The sequence below is a fragment of the Manacus candei genome, unplaced genomic scaffold (genome assembly GCF_025592945.1).
Source record: "Manacus candei isolate 608988 ecotype Guabito, Panama unplaced genomic scaffold, ASM2559294v1 h1tg000067l, whole genome shotgun sequence".
Classification (NCBI taxonomy): domain Eukaryota; kingdom Metazoa; phylum Chordata; class Aves; order Passeriformes; family Pipridae; genus Manacus; species Manacus candei.
Window position 1 is genome coordinate 10387942 of NW_026138115.1, and position 12331 is coordinate 10400272.

The following is a 12331-nucleotide window of genomic DNA, read 5'->3' on the forward strand; positions in this document are numbered from 1 at the left end:
TCTCCCTGGAGCTTGCAGTCTGTAAGAAGTTAAAAATTACACTGAATCGGTGATCTAAGCCCAGTAATATCCACTGCTATAATCAGAACTGCAGAACTGTGGGTGACATCTGCATCTGGGCTTTCAGCTGTATCTGAACCCTCTGTTCAGAGGCAGAAATGCAGTAGAGCTGGGGAGTTTAGGAAAGAGCTCTTCCAGTGAGGATGAACTGTTCAGCTCCATCCTTCTCCTCAGTGGTAGTACAAAGCACTTTTTGTGAACCCCTGATACCATGGAGAAAGAAGGAGATGGCTTCAGAGAGGCCACCACCAGCTCTCACTGGAGTTTAGACTGAAAAGACAGAGGTGGAAAGATGATGCAAGATTTCTCCAATTTTATCCCTTCCTTATGCCTTCACAGAACTGATTCCCACACACTGCCTTCATAGCCTTGCCTTCAGTGAACTGAAACATCCCAAATTATGGCATTGCACAGCCTTGCACAGTGAGATGATTTCCTGGGGGTTAAATCTAACCTTTTCTTAGCATGATCCCATTATTCTTGATTATTGTCCAACCCCAAATAACACTCTCTTCCTCAGTACTCACACTTCTTACATCTTTACTCATCTCCTGTCTCCAGGCAGGAGTGAAACACACCACATGTTTATACTTCCCAGGAGAAGGTCACTCCTGCTATCCCTGTAAGCAATTTCTGTTTCTTTTTCCTAAGCTCCCTGTCATAACAGATATCCAGGTGGTCCACAGGGAAGGCAGTCATATGTTAGTCCTAGAGGCAGAGACTACTTCGCTCATGTTTTGAGACTTAAGCTTTCTCAACTTTTCCTTGTGTTAGGAAAGGACTTACTCAGGACAATAAACAAATACCTAATTATGAAACAGCTGCACTATATTGGAAAAAAATAGTAATTTGGGGAACAAATTAATCAGTTGGGAGGGGGGAATAGTAGTTACCCCTTTAATCCCAGAGCCCAGATCTAAAACACTCTCTTGTCAAACAAGACCATTCCTTTCCTCTCTCTAGGGCAAGTAAAAGCCCCGTGGTCAGCCCCCCCAGGAGAACACCTTAGTCCCTTTGCCACAGGGCCTGACGGTGGCAAGTGGGTGATGCAATTCTCTCATGCTGACAGTGCTGTGGTTTATACAGAGCATTTAAATACCAATTACAGTAGAGCAGGAACGAGAAATTACTTGTTTTGTTTAGGGGAGATTTCTGCTTCCAGTCACCTGTACTAGATATGTTTGTTAATATATGAATTGGAATAGCATTGATGAAACTGGCATTTCAAACCAGCTGATAAGCTCACGGGTAGAAAACTATCCCAGAAATATAGTATGAAGCTTCTGGAGCACAGGAAGAAATTGCATGTTTTATACTCCCTGTGGCCTTAATGATTAAGCTATTGAGCAGGTTTGTTCCTGACTAGTCTTTTGCTTTTTTGGCCAAGTTGCAATACCTAAATTTACCTAACAGAGTGACTCTAAGAGAAAAGACAAGATTTGTCTTGTGTCGTAAGGTTAAAAACCTTGAAGGCAGTAAGAGAAATCATTCAGTCTTCAAAAGGTGCCCCAACTCCAACTCTGTCCATTCCATAAACTTAGCTGAGGGCTAAGCTACACATGGAGATAGTATTCCTGCAGAACCAGTCACCTGCTTGTCTCTTTGCTCTCCAGGTACTACGTGAAGCCTCACAGGATTTCTTCATGAAGCCACCATATTGCTTTAAAGCATTGTGAGCATCTCTTCCTGAGAACACTTTCAGCTTACCAATGCCAATTGCAACACACTGAGACTAACATCTCATCCTTCAGGAATATAAGGCCTGGGTACACAGCACCCTCTTCATTCACCTCGTGGTCAGAGCTTTCTAGTGATGAGTGAAAGCAGACATGGAATGAACCCAACTGTAAACTCAAGCCAGCATACACAGATTTTCTACTCTTTTCTCATATTCTCAGCAACACAAAGTGCACTGCCCTGCTTTGTCTGCTGCAGCAGCAGGCACAGCCCAGGGAGGGCAGCAACAAATACCTACCAAATGAGCAATTGAATATGAACTACAGATACACTCACTCAAGTAAGGACAAGCAAAACAGTATAATCCCGGGAGCAGTGCTCAGAAATGCATTCTCAGTACTATACACCAGCCATCCCCAGCTTTTGTGAGGCAGTAATACCACTCATTTCTTCTCATAAATGCATTTTTTTGGAGTGCCAAAGACCGTGGACCAACTTCATCACCTGGACAGATCCGTTTAAACTCCCTTTCCCCGTGAGACTGTCAGTGCTCCCAAACATAACCGTAATCCAGGAATATTCCCTACAGCTTTGGCCAGCTGCTTACTCCCTCTCTGTTTCAGGGTGTTGAATAGTTTGGAAACCGGGCAGAAGACCCTGACAGACCCCATGTAACCCCATGGTATGTAACTCCTAGTACAGAATACCTATTTCTCTCTTAACTCTGTCTGGGGGCAGATCTGCTCTCATTCTTGAGTGTGGTCTTTGTTCAGTTCTGGCCAGGAGGAATCTTTCCTCCACATTAATGAGAAGAGGTTAAACCTCAAAACCAAGGCTTTACCCCCCCACACACCCTTAATGTACAGCTGCACCCTAATGTACAGCTGAGCTGCTTCCAAGCTGCCTGCAACTTCAATGCTGAAGGGTGAAAGGCAGTTCTAATGTAGACATAATCTCTGTTAAACTGTTTCTTTCTCATTTAATGGACTACCACGGAGATCTAAATGGAGATAAAGTAGCAGGGCTCAGAGAACAGCCAGGATGCTATCTTTATGCAGCATGACAATGTGCAGTGGTTAATTAGACACCATTAACCTATTTTAGCAGAGGACATAACTGGGATGAATGGGGGGAAATGTCCTTGAAATCTTTTAATGTCCACAGCTCATGAGAGCTTCAGACACACTTGCGTCCTGCACCGAGCCACCGCCAGGCTCCAAGGAGGTCACTGCGCTGGAACCGAGGTTCTCCGCCGCGGCACAGGATGGTGCAGCAGCGCAGCTAAGGAAAAGGGAAGCAATTATGACAGCTTGTTAAAACGAACAAGGGGGCGGCTGGGCAGGAACGCCCGGTACGGAACGGAGGAGCAGAGCGAGCGGGAGCTCGGGCAGCCCCCCGGCCGGCCCGGCCTTGCCCTCCCGGCCCGGCGCACCCCGCCCGCCCCGAGGCCGAGCAGCCGCCGCCGCCGCGCCCGCGTTCCCGGCCCCGCTGCCGGCCCGCCACCGCCCTCTGCCGGGCACCGCGGGGGTGCGGCCCGGCCGCCGCCAGCGCCAGGGAACCGAGCGCCCCGCTCGGCTGTCACCGACTGCGGGCCGTCACAGCCGCCACCTGCGGGCTGCCCGGGGGCGGGACGGACCCCTGCAGGGGCCGCGAGTCCAGGCCCGGGGTATTTTCGTCATTTTACAGGGCAGCGGAGGGAGAAATTCATCTGCCCGTGTGTGTTAGCGTATTTTCTGGCATGTCTCAACCAACTTCTCTTATGAATCACGTGGAATCAGAAAGCCCTCTTGCTAAAAGAATGAAATGAGGGGGGGGAAGAGAACGTCGTGATGTTCAGAGATACGTTTGGAGAGAGCAGGGCGATCAAAGTGTGGGCAGAGATGGGCTGGGTGCGCAGGAAGCAAGTCACCAGCCAGCATTCTGCCTCATGCTTCCATACAACACTATACCCAGTTAGTTAAACGACAAAATGCTTGACTCAGCCTGCCTTTTGCCTCTAGCACAAAGACTGTAATTCAGGTCTAGGCCTGAGGGAGGAGGGGGAAAAAAGATTATAAAGGACATTGTAATCTCTTGCTCAAGTATTTCTTTAGTGCCCATCAATACAGTGAGTGGGTGGTGAGCTAAGAGTTGCAGCTTGTTCAATAGCCTAAGGCACAACTAAATTACACATCCAATATGATGCACAAGTGCTAACTGATCAGTTCTGCAGGCTCTCCAAGAGTGGATCACTGCTTGTTTGCTGAGACACAGGAAAAACACTCACCAAGACTGTATGTAAACTAGAACTGCTGGCTGTGCTGGAAAACAGGACCACAAGGTGTCTTCTCAGCTATTCCACTGCACCTTTCTTGCAGGTCTGATCAGTTAAGTTTCCACCCCCTCTCACTGGACTCTGGCGTCCTGGAAAAGCCAGATCTTCCTTGATTAAATTAGGGAGTTTAATCTTCACATCTACAATCAAGGCAAGTTTTGCCATTTATTTCAGCAGAGTGAAGACTACTATGAGCCTTTATTTTTATCATAGCATGTCACCTCACAGTTCTCCACTTCCAAGCCCTAGGGTGCATGGCTATCTCTATCTCCATAACAAGGTTTTGAGCAGATACATTTTTTAAACTGTAATGGTCCCACTTTCTGCCCCTCACAGGGTCCCTGGGCTGCCCGGACGACATGCTGAACACACTGCCCCAGAACACGGCCCTGAGTAGGAAGGATAAAGCAATGAACAGGCGTACTCCGTGGGACGGGATCTGACAGACAGGGCAGCTAGCAGGCTCCATCTGAAACCGGCTTGTGAGGCACTTAATCAATCTCTAGCTGAAGAGTTTTTGTTTCTCCTCAGGTCCTAATACATGGGCTTACTTAACAGAAACAACAAAGGACGAAAGCTCTGGCAAACAGGACTTTTAGGAACAAAGTACAAGCTGACAGAGTGCTCACGGGGGTCACTGAACCTCAGCCTACTCACTGCATCATTCTCATAACAGATGTTCTCAGGGTTCTCTCACTTGCTCACTGGTAGGCTTGCTGACCGGCAGAGCTGTTCAGAGCTCCCACCGAGCAACAGAAAAAAACAACAACACTCAATACAAATTCCTGCTGTGTGGGAAAACAGTGCTGCAGTTTCTAGAGGTATCCACCACACATCTTTGGTCCCTGAGAACAGGGGCTCCTATCCAAGTGATCACGTCCTCAGTCTCCAGTAAGCACAAGGGCCAACTCTCACACCAAAAGACTCTTGAGGTTAGTTTCCATTTAAAGGGAAAAGTACACTTCTAATCGTCAAATGGTTACAAGAAAGGACTGCTATGAGACAGAACTAGACAGAATGCAAGAAAAAGTATCTAAGGTTGTTTGGGTTTTTTTTTTTCAAATCTCACAGTAGAGAACAAACTCATGATTCTGAAGTCCAAAGACCTTTCACTCATCACTGAAAACATTTACATGGAAAACATTAGAAAGAACTAGGTGTTTATTACTGAATGGCACCTTGTGCTGTCATCTGAGAGCAACAGCTTCTGAAAGGAGATATTTTAAAAACCTGGAACAAGAACTTGAGAATAGTGGAGGGGTTATATGGGGAGGGGAGCTGAGGGAGGGGGAAATAGGGTCAAGCAAGTAGATCAGGTCATCTCAGGTCTCTTTCCGCAGGTAAACTGCATTAAGCTAGACTTTACAACTGCTTTAGAGGTGACCTACAATGGCCAGACAATGTTTTAGCCTTGTCTTTGACAGATACAAAAGGGATGCAAGCTGCATATGTTCTTCAAGAAGATTTTGCTTTTTTCAAACTAGAAATATTTGGGACAGCAATGATAGTATCCTCTGAATTTGCTGGTAAATTTCTTGGAGATGCAGAGAACTAAGGAAGGAAGATGCTTTGTCCTCAATCGGAAAAAAAATCAAACGGATTTCAGCCTGAACATATTCTGCCACCTCAGCAGCTTACATGGACTGTTACCAAAAATGTCACACTCCTGTTCTGTTCTGGTTTTGTCAGGCTGGCTTCGTTTTCTAGGGGAGCCAGAAGCTGCAATCCTACTAGTCCATCCATTGTCCAGTATCTTTCTAGAAAAAGAAGTCAAAGAAAACTTCACTAACTGGGAAAAAAATAAAAACAAATCTAGGTTAAAAATAAGAAGAAAAGGAAAAAGAAAAAAAAAAAGAAAAAAGGTAAAAGAAAAAGCAAAACTCTTCTTCCAGGCTCCTCTGGCACTGCAAAGACAGAAATGGGCACAAGTCTAACATTTTCCCTTTGCAGGAAACCCTTGCAAGTCACACTAAGCTGGTTTAAAAAGAAAAAAAATCCCCCATCACAGCCAGGGCACTGAGGAATTCTCAGATGACTCTTCTGTCTTTTAGGAACTCTTCTTTTTCTGCCAGTTATCTTTACTGAGTCTAAACAGAAACACCAAGGAGAGCTCACCCCAGCAATAACATGAAGGGACAAGAGGACAGGAGCTTGTTAGCATTCCTGGAACATCCAGCCTATTAAAAAAAAAAAGGAAAAAGAAAAAAGAAAAGGGTGGGAGGCAGGGACAGAGAGGAAAAAACCGACCCTGGGCCTGCACATTGCAGTTTACCACCATCTTGATGTCCTTGATGCGTGCCGATGGCATGGAGGTGGCTGGCACTGGATCAGCCCAAGAGAAGGAATGAGAGGCCAATGGAGATTTATGTGAGGAGAGTGAGATGGACAAGGTAAAATTGTCAGGAGGAGTTGTTAGAAAGTAAAATATATTGTGACAATTCCACTCCTGCCGTTCATCAATAAACTGACAGATCATTTAGTGTCAATTAGGAGTGATAGATGGACAAGTCCCCATGATCCTGGGCCAAAATTAATGGCTGGGAGGGAGAGGGTGATTGAAAATGACGGCTGACATTGAGAGGAAAGTCCTGAAGGTCCCCAAGGGGCCATTACTTGCCTCATTCCCTTGCAGATCAATGCAGGGACAAACCCAAAAACAGACACTTCAAGACAAAACTTAATCAGACTTCCTTTTCTTTCTTCTCCTTCTAAGTTGTGCCCCCTCACTTGGCAGCCTTGATCCTCTGTGCCCATACTCTTCACATCACTGAGAACATCCACAGATGGCTGCAAGATGCAGAGTGAGGCTAACATCTCCTGTGCAGCCAGATGTCTGGTTCCCCGCCTTACATGGCAGTGTCACAGGGAAGCCTAGCCTGAGATTCACCTCAACACTGCTGGACTTGGAGTAGAGGGCAGAAGCAATGACAAGCCTGTGCCAGATGGAAAAACTCATGAGCACTTTACTACTCCCAGCTGCAACACAGGAATGACTGGAGGTTCTAAAACCAGGCACTCTCAGGGGTCATTTCTTATAGATAGAACACAAGACAGTTTAAGCCCATATTTTTGAAACAGGAGGTTTTTAACTTTACTTACCCCTAGAGACCTTGAATCATAAAACCCCTTAATCTCTTAAATAACTTTCCTCCAGCCCCAGGGTGCAATCTCACCATTGCCCACCCTCCAGAGCCCTAAATGATATCTACACAAGGGCTCAGCTACCCTGCTCTAAAGGTCACCCCAACTGCATCCTCTTCCTTCCTTCAGGCCCTTAATATTCACCTTCTTTGTAAATGCATTCCTGGACACTGTACCACTTCTGTCTGAAAATATTCAGCATGGTTGTTTTCTTAAACAAGCCTTCAACTCTGGGTGACCTATCAGTCAGAAAGGGGAAATTTCAGTTGTAGCTGAAGCACCTGTTGCTAAACTGCCACGATCGATGTAGAAGAAAGGAGGTACATTTGCAGGCACTGGAAGGGACTTCCTACTGAAAATAGCACTTGTGTTTGCTTGCAGGGCCACCTGAAATGAGCTGTGTTTATTCCAGAACAACCCTAGCTGCTGTCTGCAAAGCTGTAGAAATTTTAGGGGGCTCACTGCAAGACCAAAGGGATCAAGCACCCAGGTACACAGAAAGAGTCACAAGAAGCAAATATACTACCAGAGAGAAAACTGAAGAATTCTATCAGTCAAGTCAGAGATATGAGATCAGAAGAAGTTGGAACTAAATGGATCCTGGAAGTACTCCTCCTTTATCAAATCCTCACCAGTATGCAAAACCCTTTTCCTTTTCCCACTGGCAGGCACTTTGTGTTTCTTTCTTTTGATGTGTGAGATAACCTGATAATAAACCTCTGCTTTGCTTGTCACAAGTGTCAACACTGATGTCATTAGGGACATCAGCACAGTGTTCAGAATGGCACTTGGGCTCCATCCAGTGGTTAGAGAGTTGCTTCTGTAGCAAAACCCAGCTGTAATTACTGATATCTCAGCAGGATACAAGGCGCCAAGTGGCTGCCTAAGTTCTTGGTTGGTCCCCTTTCCACCAATATTGGGGCTAGAATGTTGCTGGGGCAGCAATGGGACTGCCTCTTATCATAGAGAATTATTTTTCTCAGTACAAATTTAACCAGATAAGGCAGATTCAGGTACAGATGACCCTGTCAGTATGGAAAATGAATTTTCTGTCACTACTTTGCACCATTTATTTGCTGATTGCAAAAGACCAGTCTGGGAGTTTGCTCAGACACTTACTTGCAGTCTTCATCATCATCCAGATTTATCAAATGGGACTTATAGCAATGACAGCAGTTCTACAGATGTATTAAGAGTCCAAAGTAATCTTTCCATGAATGGCTTTTAAAAACTTGAGTAAAAGAGCATTTTGATAGTTCTCAGCAATTTAAATATCTAACACTTGTAAATGCTATGGGTACTCATGATAAAACACTTTATCTCACTTGCACACAATCTGTGATAATTAATTTAAAAAATAATTATAGGTTGGAAAACTTTAAGGGCCCTCCTCAACTTTCTACCTTGCAAAAGTCTGAGAGAGCAGCAGTCTGATGGAAATAATCGGCAAGATGGTGAGAAGATTTGGAGGTTACCTAAGCATGACAAGACCTGGGCAGGTAAGGGATGAACAGGGAGAAGGAAAGGTAGAAAAACAGAAAAACAGGTTGCAAGCTACATTCTCTAACATGTGCCGAATGGAAACAAAAAAAAAAAACATTTTTAAGTGATCATTTCACATTGGTAAGACTCTGAACTAGAAATGCAGCAGAAAAGTATCCCTGCAGGAAAAGCAACACATGCAGTGGCAACTGGCTGAATCTGTCAGAAACAGAACTAAAAGCTAAGACTTCAAATGGAGAGAGAATAACACATAAATGGCTACAAAATCATTGCACAAGTGGCTGCAGTATCGTATCTGACTCACAATGTATTTTACACAACACAGAAAATCTAACTGTACCCACTCTGCTCATCCTTCCTTTCTAAGTAAACAAAAAAAATCAGATTTTAACATTGTCAGTTCTGAAAATCTAATTACTTCTAACAGAAAAATTCCCAAGTCCAGGCTCTGTTACACTGGCATAAAAGTGCTTAAACCTACATCAGATGTATCAACAGAAGCATGTTATTCTAACTACATCTACACTAGTGAAATTGGAGCAAGTTAACTTGATGGGCTTCCAAACTGAGTCAAATTGGTTGAAAAGCTGTGGGGAGATAGAGCCTGAGAAAACAGAAACAACACAGCTACAGCAACATTGGTATGACATCAGCCGATGACTCAGACTTTTCACATGAAGGCTTTACCCTGGGATATGTCACAAAGACAGCCCTACAGGCCAGCATCTCAGACTTTTTTAAGGGAGAGAAGAAGAGAGATCAGCTTTGGGAGAATACACAACTGAAGGAAAGACAGGGGAACTAGTTGTACAAAATCCTCGTACCTCATATGACTGAAGAAGTCAGAACAAACTTCTCCTCCATAAAATTTGTTCAATAAAAACTCTGAATACAAATGAAAAGAACACTTAGATATGACACAGTATCATACGCATGACAGAGCAAGGGGCACATCTTGATCTCGTGTCCCATTGTGCAGAGTCTCACAGGCATAAAGGTCTACAACCCTACGACCCTACAGAATCTCCCGTTCTGCTTCTTCAGCTGAATTGCATCCAACATCATAGAAGCATTTACTCCAGACACCTACAATGTCTGTAAACCATGCAGTTGAGATCTGGGGAAGCACCACTGATAGCCACTGCTGCAAATCTACTGGATAAGGCTAATAAGGCTAATGCCAAACAATGGAAAACATAGTAAAGTAGCACATGGTACAGTGCTGTTACATTAGGAACCTGTACACTGTCCTTCAGGGCACATTAGACACAACCCTGAATATGTATTACCTCCAGTCCAGTCCTTTGCCTAGCCAACAGTTACATAACTTATTATTCCTGAACAATGAAATTCACCTTTGTTCTCTGCTGTCACATTTCCATAAAGCTTCTGCTTGGTCCTACAAAGATCCAGGATCATTGGTGGCACTTTTTTACTACCCTGAGGTGGATTCAACCTTGCAATGGCAACTTCTAGCTGCAGCCAGCCTATGAAAAATAACCATTATCAGGGTTAAACTGGAGAGGAACAGGAGTTCAGACTGAAATCTTTATTCCTTTGCTTTATTTCAGTCTCCAGATTATTTATTTTTCAGAGACAAACACAGTGACAATTTTCGCAGAAAAGTACTGTTTTTCAGAAAGGCTATCCCAGAATACAGACCACCTTTCTCACCTCCCAAGAAACAGTGACTGTATAACAGGTTTCTGGATGTCTTCATCCATTCTCAGAGTTCCAAAAAAGAAAATACATAACTTTTCATAAATCAGAGTGCCTCCAAAGTATATATTAAGGCATATACACTCTTATTAAAGGCCTTTAAGTACACAAGCAACCTCACACCACTCCATGGCTGAGCCCTTCAGCTCTGTGAATATGAAATACAACATCAGTGTAATTTCATAGCTTGGAAAACAACAAATGGTTTGAAAGCAAGTCATCTCCTCCCAGTCTGAACTGTCCTTTAGTTTTCATACCTATTCTATAAACCATGTGCAGATATTTCCTTTGCCTTAGGTGTCCTTCATAAGCATTAGGCTTCTCAACATATACTCTACAATTTGTATACTTTTTTCCTCCCATCTCTTCTTGATGACCATTTCTATCCATCTCCATTATACCATAACCCCATACACACATAAACATTGACAAATTTCACCTTTACTGTCAAGGCTGATCACTAAATCCAGATGTGTTCATTGCACTCTTGTCAGTGGGGCGCTGTCATGTGTCACTCTCTTGGAAAGAATGGAACCAGTCAAACCCCCCCACCTCAGCTCCTGCATTTAACATGCTTATTATGTTCTTGACTCCTTCCAGGTACTGTACCAGGTAAGGAACACACTGCCTATGGCAAACAGTGACATGTACACAGTTCTGAGATTCACTAAGTCAATTAACCAATGGAACCAAGCAAGAGCAATAATTCAAACAGCTTGAAGGAGCTACATTGGTATTGGAGACAGAGGCCACATAAAAGACCCACAAAAACTCTTCCAATATCTCTGACAGCAAAGTCCAGCTAGTGATGTTCACTTAATCCACACCTAAGCCCCTCTTAATAAGGAAAGAGATGAGGACTCACTTGATAGGTGCCAGTACAGGATCATCTGCCCAGCCTCCTTGCCGGCGTGGAGGTTTAGGTGGTGGACCCTTTAATAAAGAGAAGAGACACATTACAGACAGCTCCAGTCAAGGCGAAGTCAAGCCAGTTGAGACACCAGGTCCACACATACTAATGTAATACTTTACCAAATAATAGATAGATGGAGAGATAGTGTTTAAAATGCTGATTATTCATAAAATAAAAGGAGGACATATATTACAGGACAGGTTTTTAAGCATCACTGTAAGCAAAAGTTGTATCACTCTAATCAGCATCTTGACAAATTTCAGGTCTGTGTGCCTTTGACTGATCCACAGAGGATGTGCTCTCCTGGCAAAATAGGGTTCACTGGGAACTTGTTCCTTACTGTTGCCCACATATCAGTGGGAGGTATTATGTTACAACTTTCCTAGGGTACCAGACAGCATGTTTTAGACATCTTGTTTTAGATGAGGAATTGTTACTAAAAAGTATGCTTTTGTCCACTGCCTAGAATAGGAGAATAGATGCCAAGTTCAGATGCAGTGAGCCATATCAAACACTTCCAAAGTTAGTTGGGATGAATCCCACCACTGCCACCACTGATATCTAAAGGGGAAGTTCATCTGGAGCTTAAAGACACTCCCTGCTATTTTCTTGCATTGCCTTGTGTGGTACTCTGCCACATGGCAAGAGAAAACAGGAATTCAGCTTGGAGCTTATGATGGGAATTTTCAAATGAATTCCCACCATTTAGGAGCTGCCCGTTGCCTTTACAGTTTTGGATTCAGTTCCCTCAGCCTGAGGCACCTTGTACAGCAGTGACTTCAGTGTTCGGCATGACAGGCAGTGGTGAAAGCAGAGAGGCAAGGTGAGCCCAGTTTATATAGCTCCCAATTGATGGTGCCCAGTGAGGGATGATAGATTACAAGGACCAGTGAAGGGACCATCATGAGAAAGGATGATTAGGTAAAAGATGTCCCAAAACAGAAAAAAAAAATGGTAACTGCAAAGGAATGGCAAGGGGACAGATGGCTCCCACAGCTTTTATT

At 44.2% G+C, this 12331-nt stretch overlaps 1 protein-coding gene across 3 annotated transcripts in view; it reads right to left on the reverse strand.

Moving 5' to 3' along the window:
- The window catches only part of IFT43 (intraflagellar transport 43), a 43177-nt gene that overhangs the window by 16030 nt on the left and 14816 nt on the right, over positions 1-12331 (reverse strand). For all 3 annotated transcript variants that reach the window (XM_051806411.1, XM_051806413.1, XM_051806414.1), the window contains one exon: positions 11280-11347. In XM_051806411.1, coding sequence (XP_051662371.1) covers positions 11280-11347 — 68 coding nt within the window. The remainder of the gene's footprint in view (positions 1-11279; positions 11348-12331) is intronic.